The sequence below is a fragment of the Zosterops lateralis genome, assembly GCF_965231275.1.
Source record: "Zosterops lateralis genome assembly, chromosome: 8".
Taxonomy (NCBI): Eukaryota; Metazoa; Chordata; class Aves; order Passeriformes; family Zosteropidae; genus Zosterops; species Zosterops lateralis.
The window spans coordinates 32751646-32772565 of NC_139768.1; the positions used below are offsets into that span (position 1 = coordinate 32751646).

Genomic DNA, 20920 nt, shown 5'->3' on the forward strand with positions numbered 1-20920 from the left:
CCTGGTTGGTCCTGCCCACCCGCCCTAGACCACAGAAAACACACTCAGATTTACCATCTTTCCCAAGCAGCTCATTAAACTACAGGCAAGTACAGAACACATAAATCACGTTGTGATAAACATCAGGCATTTCTGTGCTCTGAGCAGTTTATTAACTCAAATTCACCCTAAAGGTTTTCCGACACAAACTGCACATCAAACACAGCTGGGACCATTCCGTGGAGTTAAAGCTTTAACGAACCTCTATCAAGAGAAAGTGGTTTGACATGAGCTCTAACACACGGCGATAACTCACAGCCCGGGCAGCGCCGCCGGCGGTCCCATAGCCAGCGAGAAAACTAACCCAAACCTAACTCCTCGCACGGTGTGAGAGCTCCCCAAAACACTCCCTGCAGGGCCCCTCGGCGCAGAACACCGGGGGGATCCCTCCTTCCTCTCAGCGCCGCGGGTTTATTTCCTAGGGGTGAAGGCACAGTGTTACTGAGAGACTCGGGGATGGAGAAGCCAGCAGAACAGGCAATCCGAGCCCCGTGAGAGCCGGAAAATCTGATTTTCCCGAGCAGTGGCTCTGTCTCTGCCCCGGGGCCTGGCATCCTTAGCCCCAAACCCCGGGACCCTCCGCCCTGGGGCCTTGCAGTCCCTCAGCTCCGGGAGGCAGGACCCTCCTATTCCCGGGCCTGCCACTCCCCCTAGCCCCGAGGCCCGCCTCCATTCCCGGGGCACGGGAATCCCTCCCCAGCCCCCAGGACTCCCCTCAAACCTGTGGCCTAAGCAGACCCCACATTCCGGGGCCTTGAACTGCCCCCAGCCCCGTGCCTCAGGACCCCATCCAGTTCCGGGTCCTGGCACCCACTCATCCCGGCCCACCATTAACCCCAAGGCCTGGAACACCGCACCCTGGGGCCGTGAACTCCCCAGCCCCGAGCCGGCCCCTGTTCACCACGGCCCGGCCCCCTCAGCCCCGCGCTCACCTCAACCCGCCGCCGCTCCCGCCGCCCCGCCCGCCGCGCGCGCTTCCGGGGGCGTGGTCTGTGTGTGGAGTGGGCGTGGTCTGTCACTGGTGGGCGTGGCCTCGGCGGGCTCGGCGCGCCGTGAGGGGAGCCCGGGGGTCGCTGCGGGTTTTGGGGCGGGAGGGGGGTCCGTGCGTGTTTAGGGCTTCAGAAACCTCTTTGTGTAGGTCACGAGAGGCTTTTATACAGCGTGTGGTGATTGTTCCTACGGGTCTGGTGTGTAGGGGCTGAGGGGGTTGGATATAGAGCCTGAAAGAGCGTGTGTGGGGACTCAGGGCCTTAGACATATAGAATGGAAGGCCCGTATCTGGGTATCAGGAAACCGTATATATATATTTTATATATATATAAATGGGTTCTGTGAGGTCTCTATATAGGGTCTGAGGGGCCCACCTGTCTATAGATAGATAGTCTGAAAGGTTTGTATGTAGGGTTCGAGAGGCCCAGATAGAGGCTGTGAAAGGCCTGTAGATAGGATCTGAGGAGCCTATATACATATTCTGAAAGGTCTATGGATAGAGTCTCATGGGCCTATCTATCTATGGTGTATAGATAAATATATATGCTCTGAAAGGCCTGTGTATAGGGTCTCAGGGGCCCATCTCTATAGGTCCTGAGTGGCCTGTCTACAGGGTCTGAGGGGCTTATGTACAGGTCCTGAAAGGCTTGTGTGCACTGTACAAGGAGTCTCTCTATAGATCCTGGATAGCAAGGCTCAAGGGCTTGTCTAGAGGGCCTGAAAGAGTGATATATGAGGTCTCAGGGGCTTTTATATATCTATATAATCATAGAATCATAGAATTTTAAGAGGTTGGAAGGGATCTTAAAGAACATCTTGTTCTGCTGTGTACAGGGACACCTTCCACTGTCCCAGGTTGCTCAAGCCCCATCCAGCCTGGCCTTGGACACTCCAGGGGTCCAGGGGCAGCCACAACTGCTCTGGGCACCCTCAGAGGGAGAAATTCCTTTCTTCTCCAGAGTCGTGGGTGGGTGTGGCAGCAGCTGGTGCCGTGCCCAGTGGCCCGGGAATGGGATGGCAGCGGGAAGGGAAAGTGAGAATGGCACGTCTGGGTCATGTGCACCTCGGCATCTAGATCAGAGGGAGGATTCACTGCTGAGGAGGCTAATTTTAGGTATTTTAATTGCTTCCAGATGCCTCTTAGGCTGGCTCTCCTCAGGCTTTAATATACCCCCCCATTAAAAAACACATTTTTCCAGAGGCATAAATAGACAGGAATTGCTCTTGAGGAATCCAGGAGGGTGCTGAATCCTGGCACTGCCCTCCCACAGCGGGAGTGCTGTGGGGATTTTTAGGAATAACCTTTTGGTGAGCCTTAAGGAGACCACTAAGGCTTAGAGGGGTCTCTGCAGAGCTGAGGTCTGGCCACCTCCAGATTCCAAAAAGGGGTGGGAGAAGGAGCCAGCAAACACTGGCATGTTTGAGTAACTCAGGTCTGAGTTGTGATGAGACAGGGATCACCATCCTGCCCAGTCCAGGGGAGTTTTCCCTTCCTATCCTATTGCTCCATGAGAAGCTGGGCAGTGCTCAGCTTACTGAAGGTGGCCAACACCATTCCTTTATTGGCAAGTAGACTCTGCCCCCCCCCATCTCAGGGCTGTGCTGTTTTATCCTCAGTAACCTGGAAGCACCAACCTTTCTTCTAAATAAAAGATAAAATGCACTTGAACCTGGGATCCTCCTGAATTTCCTCATCCACCTGTGCCTGATGCACCTACAGGGTTTTCCATCAGTTTCCACGTGCCCGATTTTGCTGCATCACAGCCCTGGACATCTGTAGGAGTAAAATTGGCTAATCCTAAATTTGAATAACATGGAGAAATTGATGAATCTATGGACTAAAAGATCATTTAGTTTTTTTTTCCTTCCTAGGTGGTTTATTTAGGCCAAGCACTGGGGCATGAGCAGGTTTTCCAGAGTGATGACTTTGCCTATGGCTTATCACACAGTCACTTTCTCTTACATCAGTGTTTTTATTTGCAGGAGGGAACAATCCATGCCTCTCTTGGCAGTGTTGGGATGGTTGATGAGAGTTTGAAGCTCAAGTTTTCCACTTCAGCCTTTCCCACTGCAATAATATTAATTGCAAATGCTGGTGTGCTTTTCTCCAGCAATTCTTCTCTGGAGCAGCTTTCCAATATTCAGCCAGCTGTAATTATAAGCACCAAGAGAAAGCCTTGTTAAATACATTCTTTTATTTAGGTTTTCCAAGAGTGGAAGATGCTTCTAGCAGGATCTATTTGACCTAAAATGGCAGGGTTTCATTTTGGTGCCAATATCCTCACCCTTCTCTCTCCCTATGCCTTGGGGAGCCGTTCCCTGCTGGCTCCTTTAATGGCCTGGGGTATTGATCTCAGGGCTCACCTTTAATTCCCATTTTGTGCTTTGTGATGAGTGCCTACACACTCAGCACGGGTTTGCTAATGAATTTTTGGCCTTTTTGCTGCCCTCAGCCTTTGCTCAAAGCCCATCTTCCCCCACCTCTGTCAAGTATTCCCTGGAAATGTATAAACTCTGCCAAAAATTTTACTATCAGTCATTCCCAGCTGCTCTTTAATGATAAATAAATACCTAAATACAGAATATGAATGGCTGGAGGAATAGGAAATAGGAGAGAGTTGGGGCAGGGTCTGCTTGCCGTGCCCATCCCTGTCCTCCCTTGGAGCTGCTGGCACCGATCCCTGGAGGAAACCCCATGGAGAGGGCAGCACAGGCTCTCCTAAACGTGTCTGTGCTCACCCAGGCAAAAAGAAGTGTAGGGCTGGGTAGTTCCTGGTGAGGAGAGGTGGCTCTGCCCCAAAGGGACCTTCCCCATCCTGGGGCTTCCTTCCTCACCCTTTCCTGCCTTTCTAATCTTTCTTTTCCAGCTTGTCCAGGCTGCATTAACCACAGTTTTGCCATTTTGGGGCTTTTTAATCTCAGTGTGCTGGGATGCTGGGAACTGTCCCAGGGAGAAGCTGATGTTGCAGAGGGGGAAACCCTGGCTGTGGTTCATGAGGTGACTCCTTTGCCAAGATATGTGTGGGAACATCTTCCACTGTGGAGTCATCACTGAGGGCTTCGCTACTCAAAATCCTTGTTTTGAAGCATTTTTCCTTTTGCCTCCAGTTTTCAACATTACAAGAGAGGGAAATACAACAAGCAGGGATCAAGCAAAGGCTCTGAAGCTTGGGAGCAGCTGCTGCTGTAGTTTGTTTCCGTGATTTTCCAAGAAAATGCAAATAATCATTGAAATGTTAAATGTATGAAATTGGAAAGACAGTGGGTAAATCCTTCCAGAAGGACACAGTCGAGGCTTCAACCACGTTTTCCCAACCAACAAAAAGAAAGAAGAGAAAGGTCATCCCTGCAGGAAAAATCCAGCCAGAAATGAGGATTGAGGTGGAGGATTTCTTAGGGACAAACTCCAAAATTACATTGCTTGGAGAAAAGCTTAGAACAACCCATCAGGACTTGTGGAAGGCAGCACTGGAGGGAGGTGGGGATGGAAAACGGAGTGCTGTGATGGTGTGGGTGATGCTGAAGCACATCTGTGTCATCCCATGACTTGGTCGTGCTCCTCCCTGTATTTTTAGAAACACAGAGGGGTAAATAACAGGAATTACGAAAGAGCTGCCATCGGTGTTGTAGTAACTCCCAGGCCAGAGGAAGAAGTCTTTTCTAAGTAAAGTAATGCAGGTACATCATCTTTCAAGAGAAAGCTGAGCACAGATTGCTTATTTTGCTCAGGTGCTGCAAGGTCTCTGCTGTCAGCCCAGCCCACCATGTCTGCAATACCCACATAAAAATGTGTATATATATATATATGTGTGTGTGTATATCCAGACATTTTTTGATTACATACTTCTTTTACCCTTCATAGAAACTGCTGTTGGTTGGGGTGTCAGTCTGACCCAGCGCCCCCAAATCCCTGTGCCCCCCCACACGCTGCATCCCCCGGGCCATGGTGGTATCTTTGCTGCACCCCATCTTACTGCCGCCTCTCCCTGGTGGTCTCCCTCCCCAGTGCTCCCCATCTCCCTGGTGCATCCCACCTCCCTACAGCCCTTTCCCGGTGCTCCCCATCTGCCGGCATCCCGCCCCTGGCTATTCCCCCTTGGGGGTCCCCCCGCGCCCCCTCTTCCCCCTCCCAGCCCCGCCCACAGATAACCACGCCCACAACAGACCACGCCCATACTCGGACCCGCGCCTTGGCCCCGCCCCACGGCGACTCCGTTGAGGAGTTTCCCTGCCCTCGGGCCCGCGCGCAGTCCCGCCCACCGGCCAATCGCCTTTCCGGGCCGCCCACCCGCTCGGCGCCGATTGGCTGCGCGAGTCCCGAGGCCGGCCGGAGGGGCGCCGCGATTGGCCGGCGGCGCCGGCTGGCCCCGCTCTGCCGCTCCCCGCGCGCCCGCCCCGCCCCGCCCCGCCCGGGCGGCAGCAGCACCGCCGCCGCCGCCGCAGCGTGGGGCGGCTCCAGCGGCGCGATGGCGGCCACGGCGGGCAGAGCGCTGCCGCTCCTCCTCTGCGGCCGCCGCCCCGCCGCGCTCACCGCCGCTGCCGGCCGCTTCCCGGCGCTGGGCCGGCGCCGCCAGCAGCAGCAGCGACATCGGACGGTGAGTGAGGAGGCAGCCGTGTGCCCTTCAGAAGGCGGGCGCGGTGCCGGCGGGCGGCGCGGGGGCCCCGGCTCCGCGGCGGCTCCGCTGCCGCTCCACGGCGCTTTCGCGGCTGCTCCCGGCCCCCGGCTCCGCCAGCCGCGCGTTTATTCTTAGCGCCGTCACCGGGTGAAACTTGAGCGCGGCGGCGGGCGGCGGCAGCGCAGCTCCCCCGGTGGCGCTCCGGCAGCGGCAGCTCGCGGCCCGCCCGCCCCGTGCCGGCCCGGGGGCGGGCGGTGCTGCCGGCGCTGCCCGGCGTTCCGGGGCCGCGCTCCCGGGGCGGGGGTCGCGGCGCGGCGGGGCGCGGCCGCCAGGTGGCGCTGGGGGCCGCCGGAGCCGGGGGGCGCGGGGGGCGCGGAGCCCCCGCCGGGAGCGGCAGCGGCGGCCCCGGCCCGGCCCGGCCCCAGCGGGCAGCGCCGCGCCCCGTACCCGGCTGCTCTTGGTCCTCCTGCCCTGCCCGCCCCGCCTCAAGGTCAGCCGAGGGAGAGCGCTCGGGGGGCTCCCCGAATCCCGGTCGGTGCGGCGGCCCGGAGAGGGAAGGGGGCAATGGTAGTCGGGCTCTGTTCGCTCCCTTTGCCGTAGGGGCTTTGCCAGGAAAAGAGGGGACTGGCAGCACGCAGCCTCCTATGTGTCTCAGGGCGGAAAAAAAAAACCTGTGAAGGCAGCAGGTTGCGTCTTGGAGCTCGAAAGATTTGCTAAAAATACCGGAACGGTTTTACCCTCTGTTTTTTCTTTTTAAACTAAGGGAGCAGTGTGTAACCGTGGGATAGCCTTCTGGCTTTTGCCACAATCTGTTTTATTGCTGCCTCTAAAAGAGCTTCTATCGGAGGTGTGCACCTGTCGCTCCTTTGTTTTGCTCCGAGCAAGTAATCACGGACTACGTGGAGCCACCCAAATTGTGGGTTAATCGGGTGCCGGAGCGGGCTCTGGAGCAGCGGCTACAGCGCTGTGGTCCCTCGGGTGCTGTTTAAAGAGTTGTTTGTGGCTGGTGTTTTCAGGGTGCCGCTCGTTCCCCCGCCCCTGTCGGTGTGTTCTGGCAGCCGGGGATGCCGGAGGTTCCGCGGGCATCGGGTGTCCCCATCCCGCAGCGCAGTCCTTCCCACGTGTCCAGCGGGACTTGTGGTGACCGCGGGGCTCCTCCCGGCACCTGCTCAGGTGTGCAATGGCCTTTCCAGCCTCCGTAATTAACACTTGACCTGTCTCCTTTAGCGGTGTGGCCCTGGCAAATAATTTGTATGTCTCTAAATTTTAATTGACCTTTGCGATTGATTGAACGGAGACTCAGATTCATCCTTGGTTTCACTCCTTGGGCTAAGTGTAGCAGTAAAGGTGTGAGAAAATTATAAAAAAACTCCATTAAAACCCCATGAATCTCCTGTGTTTGCCCAGGATACCGAGAGGACTGAGGTGTGGGCATGTTAAAATCCTACTGCCAGAGCCACGGCCCTCAGGATCTCTGGGAAAGGAGGAGGATTTTGCTCGTGTCCTGGGGACTGATGATTAGAAAGCCCTCCTGGCTTTAGTTGGGCTGTGCTATTTGATTTTTGGCAGCCTGGCTGTGGTGTTGCAGTCATTAGTTTTGGGGGTTTTTCAACAGGGAGGTTGTGCGCAGGTCGGTTTGGTTCAATCCCTGAGAACCAAGAGATTGGTTCAAGCAGCTCGGGATCCAGGATCCTGGCAGTTCCTTTTGGCAACATCTGTGATGTGCCTGTTTATCCCCTCACAGCAGAGACGAGTTATCGTTGCCCTCACACTGCACCTGAGCAACTGTGCAGACCACTGAGAGAGAGCAGAGACCAGAGAGCCCCTGAATCCTGGAATAAATGATCTCCAAGGAGAGATTAAAGAAACTGAAGCTCTTCATAATAAAGAGGAAATTGAAAGGAGCTGTTGCTGCAAAGAGGAGGCAGAAAACCAGGCAAATATATGTGGAGTGGGAGAAGTAATGGGCTCACAGTGCAAGCAGAAGGGTTTGGTTAGGTGCTGGCAATCTTTACTGACAGTAAGAGCAGTGAAATGCTGAATTACTTCCTGGGAAGGCTGTTCAGTCTTTGTTATCAGAGGTGGTTAGGACAGGTTAGGCTCGCATCAATCAGTTATGGCTGATGAAGAATTGATCCTGCTCTGTGATGGGACTGGGATGTACAAGCTTCCTGAGACCATTGATTATATTAGGAAAGACATAGGAAGAGTTTGTATAATATGGGTGTAATTAATAGAGTGATTACATCAGGTGTGTCTGTGCAGTGTTGTTTTTAGTACCATCAGTTCTACTTGGATACTTCTCAGGGTGGCTGGTTTCTCACAGAGGTGATAAATTAAATGGGCTTTCTTTGAAACAGGGTGGAAATACTAAATGGTCTTATGGATGAGTTCTTTCAAAAGCAATATAAATAATCCTGGAAGAAACTGCACCAGTAGACCAGATTTCTGTGAGAGGATAGTGCTGTAAAACAAACAGAAAACTCCTCCAGATGGGTGAAGTACAAAGAAGGAGGTTTCAATGACACCAAATGGGGGAGCGGGCGAGGAGGTCCCTACTCATGAACAAATACTTGGATTATGGAGGAACATTTGCGAGTACATTAATACTGGGGGCCACAGGGATGAATGAATCATTCACAGCTTGCTTGAGAGTTCTGAAACCCGAGGGAGTGGGGAAAGCTCAGTGGGCTCAGCATGGAGATGTTCCCACAGGAACAATCCCTGAGGGAGAAGACCCAGAGTCTTTGTGTTCTGTCCATAAAAGGATCACAAGGGGTGAGAGATCTGGGGAGCGGCGTGCAAGAAACTCAAATGAGAAGTTTGTTCATGGATCTCAGAGTAGGGGTAAGCAAGAAGGAGGAAGTTTTTTACTGATATTTGTAGATTTCTCCTCTGAGTGGGGTGGTGTTGTACATTTCAGGGTGGCTGGGCAGGGTGTGAGGAGGCCTAACCATGGGCAGAGTGGGGTTGGGCATCCATAGTGTGGAAAGAGCCTGCAGATCTGAATAAATGAACCTGGAGTAGAAGTATCAGAGGCTGCATCTCTCTCCAGGCTCCCTGTTCAGGTACACACACATGGGCGTGGAGAGGGGAGAGTTCCCAAATATGTTAGCAGTGGGCTGGGGGGTTGTGATGTGAGGAGGAGTGTTGGGAGGACACACACCCTGGTAGGGCACCTTGCCCTCTGTGGGGAGAGAATTAAAGTGGGGCTGTTCCTCAGGGGAAACTTCCTGATGGAACAAGGAAAGGCCTTTCCTGTCTCCTCCTTTTTCCAGGTGCTGTGGAAGTTGGGGGTCAGCTTCCCAAGGGCTGAGGTGTACTGGGGCTGGGAAGCAGGCCTGGAGAAGCTTCACAAGGAAGCAAGCTATAAATGGTTTTCAATGATGTGGAGGTAGACAAAATACTTTAATAAAATGCTCTGCTTTTGTGTATTGAATGCCTAATCCTCGTGGCTTTCCTCCTGCAGAGATTAGAGGCTCCTGTTACTGCGTTTCCTGGTGCCTGTAGCCAGGGGTTGAGTTGTGTTGGATTGGAATGTGGTTAGCTGGTACAAAAATACCTACAGAAAATCGAGGGCTTGGCCGTGTGTGCCATTCCTGTGGTAGTTCATCCTGAGTGAATTGACAATATTGACTCCTAGTGCCTTCTTCTAAGCCTGAGAAGGCAAACTGAACCCAACTGAGATGTGGCCAGATTTTGAGTAGTTGTTGGACAACCTGCAGGCTTTTCATTCTGCTCCAGGTGAGGACTGGGGTTACCTGGGCTCATCCCTCCTCCAAGCCAGGATTTTTAGAGGTGGCCAGAATTTAGGATTTTGGTGCAGGTGGCCCAGGTTTGAGACTGTAGTAGAGAGTGTATCCTGCAAAGATCTTGCTCTGTGCCGAGGAGAGATGGGGTAAGCCTCCAGAGGTGGATGCTGGGGACATCCTACTGCGGCTGTGGTTTATTCAGCAGAGATACAATATGTATTTAGTGGGGTTTTCTCTATGCAGCATTGACTTCCAGAGAAGCTGTAGCTCAGTAGTGTGGTCATAATTTCCTGCAGACCACCTCAGGCCCTCACTGCCACAAAAGCTGGAGTTTATTGCCCCATTGTCACCCAGCTCTTGAAGCAAATTGTCAGGTGAAGCCTGGCACTGGCAGAGCTCAGGCAGGGGCAGTGGGTGGCTGCGGGGATGCTGAGGCTTGGAAGACTCTGGGGTGTGTTTTTGCTGAGGATGGAAGCTGGCAGACTTGTTTAATTAACTGTACTGCTGTTTTCCTGACCTGGCATACTGCTGATTGTGATTTTCCAAGGAATGATTGAAAGTATGTAGGTATTCTTTATTTTTTTTTTTCTTTCATGAATTAAAGCTTTGAAGGGGATGATCAGCAAATATATTTGGCTGTGTGAAAGTGGCTAAAATCAGAGAACACACTTTCAGGGCTCTCTCTCTGTGAAAAAGAACTAGATGTTGGTTTGGTTTTTTTTGACAGTTATTTGCTGATATTCCTGTTTTTTATTTATCATTTAGCCCATGGGAATAATGAAGACTTTGAATCTAGGGTCTGTGATGGGAAAGGAAGTTACAGTCATGACCAAGTTGATTCTGTCACTAATATAAAAATTTCAGAGCAGTTCTTTTTCCACAAGGGAAGTGTTTATCAGCTGTGTTCAGGAGAGGTAGAGCTGTCCTGACCAGAGCCAAGTCTTGGAAAGAGAAGAAAAAAAGTTATTCTTTTTCTAAAGCTGTTTTAAGACTTATCTTAAGGAGGAAACTTTCTGTGAGGTTAGGCTCCACCCAGTCTGGAGGGTGAAACATAAATTTTATGACTTAATTTCTGATTTGTGCAATGAGTCACCAGTTTGCCATTCTATAAAATAGCATTGAGCTGACTCAAATATGCAATGTAAATTATTCTCCTGATTGTAGATCTGTGGAAATGTAGAAGTTGTTTTAGATTTGGGTGGCTCGTTTTCTGTGTGGTTTTTTTTTTTTTTTTTTTTTTTTTTTTTTTTAAATTATTATTCTTATTATAGTGTCAGTTGGTGGTCAGTGAGTCTTCCTAAATCCCAACTGCTGCTCTCAACTTCTGGTAAGATGAGGAACTGTACTAGAAAAAATCGAAATTTGCTGAAACTAGATGAAGCTGTGTTCTCTGTGCTCACCATAGGGGGATATTGTTTCTGAACTGCTCTCAGGGTGAGGGACCACATGTGATATTGCTGGTGGGGATTTCATCATATTTTCACTTTCCCAGGGCAAACTACAGTAATCAGGCTCTAAGAGCTATTTTGTCCTTGAGTATTTAATGGTGAAAATGAAACTACTCATGCTTCTTCTATTAAAGATTCAGCAAAGAGTTTTCTCCCTGTTATTAAGGTCTCAATTGGTCATCAAAGTGAGATGTCATCTTAATGAAGATGAAAATATGCGGCACTTGAGTGGGATGTGGAATTAGTTTCCAGCAGGACAAGCCTGTGGGGTATGGCTTTTGTCTCATGTAAAACACAGAGCATGTCCACTATCTTTTCTGCATTCTTGGCCGCTCTTAAGGAATTAGGAAATGTAGAGCTCGTTTCAGCAATTTGCTTTTGTTGGCTTCCCCAGGAGGGAAAGGACTGCCATGCAATGTGGAAACTCTCAATCTCTGACACTGCCCGTTGGAATAATTAAAATTCAAATTTCACTCGGATATGTAACTTGTGAAGTATCTATGAGGGAGCAACCACCATAAAAACCATCTCTGGGTGATTGTCAGCCTTGTGCTCTGTCAGTCTTATCTTAAACCCTTGTTTTCTTCTGCCCAAACTGACTCCTGATGGTGCTGAGCTCTTTTGGATTGGCAACTGAAACCTGCAGAAGGAACAGCAAAAGGATGTTTGCTGGCCAGGGTGCAGGTTGTGAGATGGAATCAGAGCAGGAAGGAAATTAGTTGTGACAGATTATTATAAGAGGAAGTAGTTTTTCATTCCACTTCAACCATTCTTTAAAAATACATCCTCATAATTTAGCCTCATCATTTTTCTTAGATGTTTGGACTTAAGTGAGAATGAGTTTTCTGCCTGGCAAAGCAACCCCAAAAATGACAATTTTAAGTACTGCTCTGACAAATGAAGATACTAAGAGAAAATGAGCTGCCCAAGATAGCACAGGAGTGATGTGGGATTTTTTTATTTTTTCAACTCATGTGTTAAATATCTGGGCTCTGGATGATGGGTTTTCTGTACAAATTTTCTTGCATGAATTCTGTTCTGTCGTTAATCATGCTTGCCTCTGAGAATAATTTGATATCCCATGTTCTGCTCGTGTTTTCTGCTTCTAGACAAAACTCACACACTGTGAATATGCAGTGCAGCAGCAACCTTTTAATAGTAATTTAAATTAATTGGAAGCCTGTCTCAAACATCACAAATATTCCGGGGGGGAGGGGGGGAGATGGGAGGGAAATCTGGCAGCAAAAGTTCTCTCCCCGAAATAACAGTGAACTGAAAAACTGCAGAGATTTCCCAGGGGGAGAAAAATGTGACTCCTTTTTTGGAATGAAAATGCCCTGATTTATCATGTGGCTTGGGAAATCCTCTTGGCTTCCTGCAGAGGGGGAGAGGGTGAGTTGAAGGTTTGGTCGGATGGTGGAGCCTGGGATGTTTGTGATGCATCAGAGTGTCTGCAGCACGGAGGGCTCCCGTGGGAGCCGCCTGCTTGCTGCAAGGCTATTCCTGTTGTCCAGGGACTTGCTCCTTAGACAGTGACAACAGAAATTGCGTTGTCTAAATATTGAGTAGATTGGATAATTGCACTTGTACAGCACTGTGTGGTTTCTTCTGAGTTTGGGGGTGTTGTATTTAAGTGGAGAGTGGGATCCTTCCCTTGGATTGTGGTGTAAGGGATTCAAGGGAACCAAATCCAGTGTCTGTTAAGAAAGAAGAGTTGTTTCATGAGCAATGCATATTGCTACTAATGAAACCAGCTCCAGATACTCCCTTCTGAATTAAGGGAATATATTAAAATCCTTTCCGTTCTCAAGATGAGCAGCTCAAGATGAGCTGTCCTTGTGTTTCATGAACTGCTGAGAAAACTTCTGAGTTTGGCTTTTGTCCAGGCTGTGGTCAGTGCCCTGCATCACACAGGAGGACTGTTGTTGTTTTTGAACCTGGAGACCGTGGTGTTGTAAGGGAGGGAAACCACTGCAAGTGCTGAGACATCTGTTCCTCGTGTCTTGGCTGGCTGATGTGAGTCTGATTGCTAAGTAACGACAAGCTGATGGTCCAAAACACAGCTTGGGTCTGAAGCCAAAAAGCCACAGATTTCTCTGACCAGAAAGCTGAAGGGTGCTAAGGTGAATTTTATTTTAAGAATAATTTTGTCCGAAGACAAAGACGGTGACTCAGATTCACACATGTTCTCATGGAAAACAAATGCCGATTTTGAATCAGCCACTCACTCGTGTGTGTGTGTGTGGGAGTGACCATTTCCATATTTCCTTTTGGCATTTAGTGCTCAAGAGAGTAATTTTAAACAAACAGTTTCACAAAGTACCTAATTATTGAGCTAGATTGAGCGGGGCAGGATATGACACCACACAGATATGGGTTTTTGAGCTGGCAAGGATGTCAGGATTTTGAGAAGAGCATTGATACTATACAGGCACTTGTGAAATGAATGGTTTTGTAAATAACACTTTAAACAGATGTTGTTTTTTTTCATCTTTCCCCAAAGGTGGGTTGTTTCTGGTGACTGTCCCTGCACACCATTCAGTTTTTCTCTGCACAACAGCTCCTTTGCTTGTGCTGAGCTGTGGGGTTGTTGTTGTTGTGTTTTTTTTTTTTTTTTTTTTTTTTTTTTTTTTTTTTTTTTTCATTTGCAGTCAGTGGTACACACATTGCATCCTTTGCAGGATGCCCAAGCACACTGGTAACACCCAGCTCCAGTCTGCGTGGAGCACACAGGGCTCTGGATCTGGGGCAGGGAGTTTGATGGAGCTGCTGCTTTCATGACCTACTTCTCCGTGGAAGTAGAAAACTGCTCCTGGTGGCTCAGAAGAGAGATTTGGACTTTTTTTGAACAAAAATCAGACTCCAGTTTGATCCAGTCATACTCCTTGAGGTTGGTCCCTGAATTATTCCAGTTTCAGTGGAAAGGAGGAGACAGGAACACCTATGCCTAAAGCAGCATAGCTTTGGGGATTTAAAGCAAGCACTCTGTGTTCCTCAGGAATTGTTTGTTGTTGTGGTCAGTCAGATGTAATTAATTTCTTCATTTCTCCTTTTGTGGAGGGGTAGGTGTGTAACTGGCTCATCCTCAGCACTGTAACACCCGTTTTTACTCCTGTTTAGGACATTCGGCAACACTCATAAAGCTGAATTGCTGTGATTAGCCTGACATTTTATATAATAGAGTGCACCAGAGAGGGCTATTTGTTCTTGGAATTACAGTGTCAAAGAAGCACAGCAGTTTTCAGGGCAGTGTTTACATAATTTGTGTGGATTTCCACCGAGATGGGATCCACGCTGGGCTGTGAGAGGCGGATCACAGGAATACCTTCCCATTCCCTGTGTATCCGCAGTAGCCAGAGCTCGGGTTTGATGGCTCTGCAAGAGCTCTGCTCGCCTTCTTCAGGAGCTGACGATGCTCCAGGCACGATTCTGACTCATAAACACTTCCAAGCTTCCTTACAGCCTTGGGAATGTGGAAATAAGTGGCCTGCAGGTGCTTGCAGAAAGCTGAATTCCTGCTCTAGCCGTGCCATCCCACGGAGGACGTGGAGACCTCACTGGCTGGGTGTCAGATCCATGTTTTCTCAATTTCCTTGGCTAAAAAGTTAAGCCAGTCCTTACCTCCTTTTCATTGGACACCCCCCAAAACCCCCCCTCTGATTGTTTTCTGTTAATTTCTTTTCATGTGCTCCAGCTCTGTTACTCTGCCTCCTCCAAGCTTTTTCTAAAGAAAACTAATTTTAAAAAATACTAGTAAAGCTTTTAGCCTTCTATTGACGTGTTTCCCATTTTTATAATACTAACTAGCATCCTAAAAATTGTTTTTATGTTAGGCTAATTTAGTTCTCAATTGTATTTCCCTTTTTTGCCATTTGTGAGCACAGGGTAGTTCAAAATGTATATTATTTTGGCCATGATTTGCCTTAGAAAAAGCATTCTCTGGAACACTTTAATACAGTTATTTAACAGCTGTAAATGACCGAGCTGCTAGAGAACAGCTTGGCTGACCACTGGCAGTAATATGCATGAAACTTATTTAATCCTAAGTGATTAAACTTGAATTTTATGGGTTGTGTTTATAGCCACAGTTCTCCAGCTCTGATTTCATCTCTGTGCTGCTTGAACCTTAATATTAATTTTCAGTCCTGGTGATCACTGACTTATATGAAGCTTTTCCTATGGCCAGATCTACCTTAGTCTGGTTTTTGAAGGAATACAACAGTAAAAAATAGAAGAAAAGACATATTTTTTGTTGCTGCTGTTAATGTATCTTCCTTCTACTGCTCTGGTGTTTTGCTGAGTCCCTCAACTTCTGCTCTTGGCTGTTTGAGATGCACAAAGAGCTCGTACATAAACATGACAGAAATCTATGCAGCTTCTTGGTAGAGAAATTTTGATTTATTGCATATTACCTGAGTGCAAAACCCTTCCAGCTCTTGCTGTGAAAAATATCTGCCTATTTCCTTGTAGGTCTGAAGACAGCATCACCCAAGTTGAAAGGACATTTTAAGTATAATAACTTCCTGGTTTTGAAATCAGTTAATGAAGTTCAAGTTGTGTGATATTCAAAATCAACTCAGTAACTTGCTGATCCATGTGGATAAACCCCAGTGACTCCCTGGGAAGGTGGCTATTTCCCAAAACCAAGGGAAAGGACAGTTGCAGGCAGACAATCAAAAATAGTGGGGGCGGGAAGAAAGTAGATGAAAAATAGGATGCACTTGAGCTGTTGTCACCTGTTCATATTCCACATTGTCATCTATCACTATTATTGTAATAAGTACAGGAATTTGAAGGCACGTCAAAGCACTTCACTGACTTCTCCTATATTCCTGATTTCTGTTCTGGGAATTTTGGTGCAAAGATGCTGTTCTTGCTCATCCCTTGGTCTTTCTAATGCAGTTGCTGCAAGGTTACTTTCCCTCTCCCTGTTTTAATAAGGTACCCATAATGGTACCATAAGGTACCCACAGTCTTTTCCCTGTGCCAAGGCTTTTTTCTTGTAAAAGGGTTTTTTTCCCCCTCATTTTTGCTGTGAGAACAAGACTACCAAGTCATTTGGGGGTATTAATTGCACTTTTTCATGAGAGACTTACACAACCTTAATAAAAAGTCTTAACAGTTTTAACTGCTGTTTGCAGCTTTAATTTTGATGTGGCTTTTCCAGGTAGATAATTTGATAGGAGAAGAATAACCAGGCTCTGACTAGACACTTGCTTCATTTCTGCCCACACCTCTGACCAGTCATTAATTTTCTTTCCCTCTCCACAGTAATTAGTGTGGAGCTATGAAGCTCAGAGGTTGAACACAGTGTATTAACCCTCGTGCCCAGGAGAGAGGAGATTGGAATGCTGGCCTTCAGGATAGCCTCCTGTGAGAGTGCAAATCATCTGCTTTTTGTAGAACTGGTGTTCGTAAAGTATTTCCTTTATAGAAAAGCTTTTAAGTAATATTCAGGTAGGATTTAGAATAATAAAGTTGAATAAAATGTGTACCCCTTTGCTGCTGCAGCTGCTTGTTTCTTTTTTTTTTTTTTTTTTTCTTAGTAGGGCTAAGTACCAGTGGCTGGCAAGATTGATATTATGTGGTGTGCTGATTTAGCACTTCAGAGCCTCCAATGGTAAATAACTCTCTCCCTGTAATCTCCTTTTTCTTCCAGCTTCCACCAAGTTTCGTTTCTAAGGCACAAATTTGAGCAGAATATGTAGAGGTGTAAAATGTCCGTTTCATCCAGCACGAGCTGTTAATCCCTCTCTGTATGGTTTTAGATTTCTACCAATGAATTTTTTGATCAATAGTTAGCAAAAAAACTATAAGAGAAATCAAGTGAATTAGCAAAAAGTAAACAACCATGGTTTAGAGCATAGTTAGTTGAATCATCTCCTTCAGACCTTTGACTGATGATAATTTTCTGACCGAATTGTTGCTTCTACTCCTAATCCCTACACTCCCACTGAGAGGTTTTGGGGGGAACCTCAGACAGCTGGGGGCAGTTTTCACTCAGAACAGGTTGCAACTGATTTTTAAAAGACAGCTTTAAAGATAACTGATTCCCAGACAAACATCTTCTCTTTGCTGTGTTTGTGTTAAGATTATCCTAGTTTAGGAAAATAATCTGGAATTACTGTCAGTGAGACAGTAATCTGGCAGAGTGCAGGTTTAAATGGATACTGCTAACAAATCCCAGGCAGTGAACTGAGCAGAGCTTCAGCATCAAAATATTTCCGGCTTTCTTGTCGTTATCTAAATTCAGAGTTGCTTTACATTTTGCTGATTATTTCACAGTTGAGACTGTGGAAAAGACTTGTATTTTTTGAGCTTTAGGGCCACCATGTTTGGTTGGTTTTTTTTTTTTTTTTTGACCTCTCTTGCTTTCCTTGAATGTGTTTTTTGGCAAAGAGCTGCTTTGCCAGGCATCCATCAGGAAACTGAGAACACCAGACCATACACAACCTCACCAATTTTGTGGTTGCAGTTGTAGGATGCTCTGATTTATATCTGTTTGCTGTAGGAGACGTTAATATTTGGGTTGGAGTATGGCAAAAACTGATGTTCTCATGTCCCTCTGTCCGTAAAAGCATGCAGGAGGAGCAGCTGGTTGTTCTCCAGGAGGAGTCAGCCTGGGTTGGGAAGCAGGAGCTGCAGGGTGGCCCCCAGGGTAACTCCATAGTTGCCACCGGCAGAGGGGCCTCAGAGGAAGGAATTTTTGCAGTACGTGTGCAAAGAGATCATTTGCCTTTATGGATCCTTCCTTGTCTGGATGGAGAAGAGCTTTTCAGGGAAGGCTGAGGCGACTGTGGGGATTCTCTCAGGTTTTTTGTGAGTAAATATTTAGTTTCTAGGAATTGCTGCCCTTTGAGTGGTGATTGTGAGTCCCTCCCAAAGAAAAGGGCTGTTTGGACCTCTTGCAGGGCTTTGGCCTCTGACATTAAACTTGCTGTTTGTTTCCATTTGGAAACTCTCTTTGGGATTGCAGAGTAGTTCCTGTTGCAAGTGTGAGCTGTGAAGAGGGAAGTTTAGTTGATGAGCATCCCTGACTCCGGGATCCTGCAAACAGATGGACACTGGGCTGATTGAAAACTGAGTGTCTTAATGCAGCTTATGTGGCTTCCCGGGGGATAAGCAGGAATGGATTGTGATTTAATGCCACTAAATGGGGAAAAAAATGTAATTAGTGTTAACATTTGTTCTGTATAGATACATAACACTTAATATACAACTATGTTTTCAGAGCGGTTTTCCTTCAACTGATAATACCAGCCATAAAAATTCCACTTCTGCAGCATGGCCATAAAAAATAATGACCTTTTCCAATGTACTATTGCATTCCTGAGCTTTAGGAAATGTCTCTGTGGTATCAAATCTGCACTTGGGGCTGTGCTTTGGAGCACCAGGGTTACAGCCTGATTTGTATGCAAGGGAGCAATGCTGGGGTGGTTGCTGCTGCAGAAAGGAGGCAATTTGTGTGTGCTTGAGGAAAGAGCAGGGAGCTTGAAGGGCAGAGCTGCTTATTGGCTGGGGAAGTTATCCCTCTTTTCCAGCACCTCCAAGGAGGGGAGTTTATGTCTCTTTTGATATTGTGTGCCTCTCCTACCACTGCAGTATTTAGCTGGGCATTTTCTCCATGCACTGTCTAGAAAACATTTATTTACCAAGTTTTCATGTTTTAAGTCAGAAGTCCACAAATGTTAGGATAGAGATTAAACCAATTAACAGCTTTGCTATCACAGCATCCCAGAATGGTCTGGGTTGGAAGGGACCTTAAAATCCATCCCAGTCTATCCCCGTTTATGGGCAGGGACAAAGTCCCCTAGCCCAGGCTGCTCCAAGCCCTGTCCAACCTGGCCTTGGACACTTCCAGGGATCCAGAGGCACCCACAGCTGCTCTGGGCACCCTGTGCCAGGACCTCCCCACCCTCCCAGGTAACAATTCCTTCCCAATATCCCACCTAAATCTCTCTTCTGTTGAAGCCATTCTTCCTTGTGCTCCTACTCTATGCAGTTGTAGATAGTCATTCTCTCTATCTTTTATTAACCCATTTTAAGGCAATGGAAGGAACTCCAGGTTTCCCTGGAACTTTTTCTTCTCCAGGCTGAACAGCCCCAGCTCTCCCAGCCTGTATCAAGGGACTTGTTTTAAAAAAAAAATTAACACGAGGGAACACAATGGCCCTGTTTTTGTGTCCCCTCAGCAGCTTTGCTCAGTGCCCAGGTCAGAACCAGCTGGGCAGTGGATGACAGCCCCACCCTGGTGGGTTTGATGATTCCCACCTGACCCCGGGGGCTGGAGAGGCTTTATGCCCATTAAGGGAATGAGGAGCAGCTGCACGGGGGCCCAGGTGAGAGTGAGGAGTATAAAAAGGCTGGGAGAGCATCCCTCCGTTTCTCCTGGTGCTTCCTCAGTTCTCTGTTTTCTTCAGTGTGGTGAGTGATCCCTCTTATTTCTGCCTGGAGAGTTTTGGGGCTTTGCTGGAATTCACCTTACAAGTTACTTAATGTGTTGTGTTGTAATTATCTGGCATTTCAAGTCTTCCCATCTTCACATGTCGGGCCAGAGCTCGGGATGTGTGTCATGAATGCTCAGCAACTGGGGGTAGTAAACTTTTTGTAGAGAGAGAATGTACCACTCAGCACCAGGATAAACCTGGGGGAATTGAGGTTTCTGCCTTAAAAGCCTTGTTTTCTTCTCCAGCCTTTCCCCACACCTCAAAGGGAGGACCTAACAAAGTTGAAAACTATGTCATGGATGTTTTCCGTGCCTCTTACCCTTGTTTATACTTCAGTAGTAACTCCATTAAAAATGTCTCAATTCAGGAGAAAAAAATGGGAAGCTTTACAATCAGCTTGGTGTCTTGGTTATGTGTGTACTTAGATCAGAACCAACCTTTTCTATTGGTAGGGCAGGGGACAAAGAAATTTTTAAGTCTTTTGCTTTTTTTAAGTATGCAAGTGGTTGGATAAAGTAAATAAAGGTGAAGGCACACAAATACTTGTCTGCTGCTTGCATTGTATGTGATAAGATATTCCTTTTTGTAAACAAAGTCAGTTTTATTCTTGGTTTTCAAGCTAACAAAGAAGTCAATATTAAAATTCTGCTGTCGCCTTTTAAAGGAAATCATTTGGGTGGGATTATCTGGCTTTTCCTAGAGACAGAAGTCTAAACAATTGTCACTAGCAGATGTTTTGCATGAGGCTTTCTTAAAAATGTCAAGTTGCATTTTTCATGACAAAATTCAAGTCAGCTAAACCTGAAGTTATACATATCTTGTTTTTTCCATGCCCAGTCTGTGTGGAGCCTTAAAGTATTTATCAACCAGGAGTAGGGCTGCTGCAGCAGGAATATTTATCAGCAAAAGTATGAAAATCCAGGTCCTCTATGAGCTTGTCTTACACTGAATGTTAATTTTGTATAGGAAGAGTTAATGAATTTACATACAGATTTAATCACCTGAACAAGAACTGCTGAGGAGCCATCCCTGTTGTTGAAGGAATAGCAGAGTTGCCTGTTTCAACAGCACTAAAATTGGGAAAACTGAGCTCTTTGCACAAAAAATACGTGTGGATTTTATGGAAGTTTCTAGGTAATCCCAGCAAAAGTCCAGGGTTTACTGCCTGAGTGACCCCCTGGGACTGGGTGTAACTGCAGGTGTACACTGGTGATTTAATTAGGTGGGGAGATATTCGCTCTTCAAAATGGGCTCATGGAAGAGGTTTCTTTTTCCTCCTTTTGCCAAGCAGAGTGTGGAAGCTGTGCCTGAGCATGGGACACAGCACGGGAATGGTTTTGGTGTCAGTGTGACCATGGCAGAGTTAGGGGGAATGAAAACTCAGATTCTCAGACAGATGATTCAAAGTTTAAAAGGCACTGGGATAAATCCAAGTACCAGTGGGTGGTATTGTGGTTTGAAAAGTTACCATGGGCAGCCTCTTAGCTGAAATTGTATCCAATTAGGACTTTTAGCTGGGGCTGATCACCTTCTGATGGGCAAAGAACTGGTTAACTAATCACACCTGATAGGTTAAAAGTCGTGTTCAGGGCTGGCTGGTGGTGATTCGCTTGGCCGTGTGTTGGTGT

At 47.6% G+C, this 20920-nt stretch overlaps 1 protein-coding gene across 1 annotated transcript in view; it reads left to right on the forward strand.

The window, feature by feature from the left end:
- Positions 1 to 5495: 5495 nt before the first annotated feature.
- Positions 5496 to 20920, forward strand: part of MCU (mitochondrial calcium uniporter) — a gene marked incomplete at its 5' end in the record, with an annotated part of 77815 nt that continues 62390 nt past the window's right edge. Inside the window, one exon of the mRNA XM_083866429.1 lies at positions 5496 to 5624. Within this exon, the coding sequence (XP_083722555.1) occupies positions 5496 to 5624 (129 nt within the window). The remainder of the gene's footprint in view (positions 5625 to 20920) is intronic.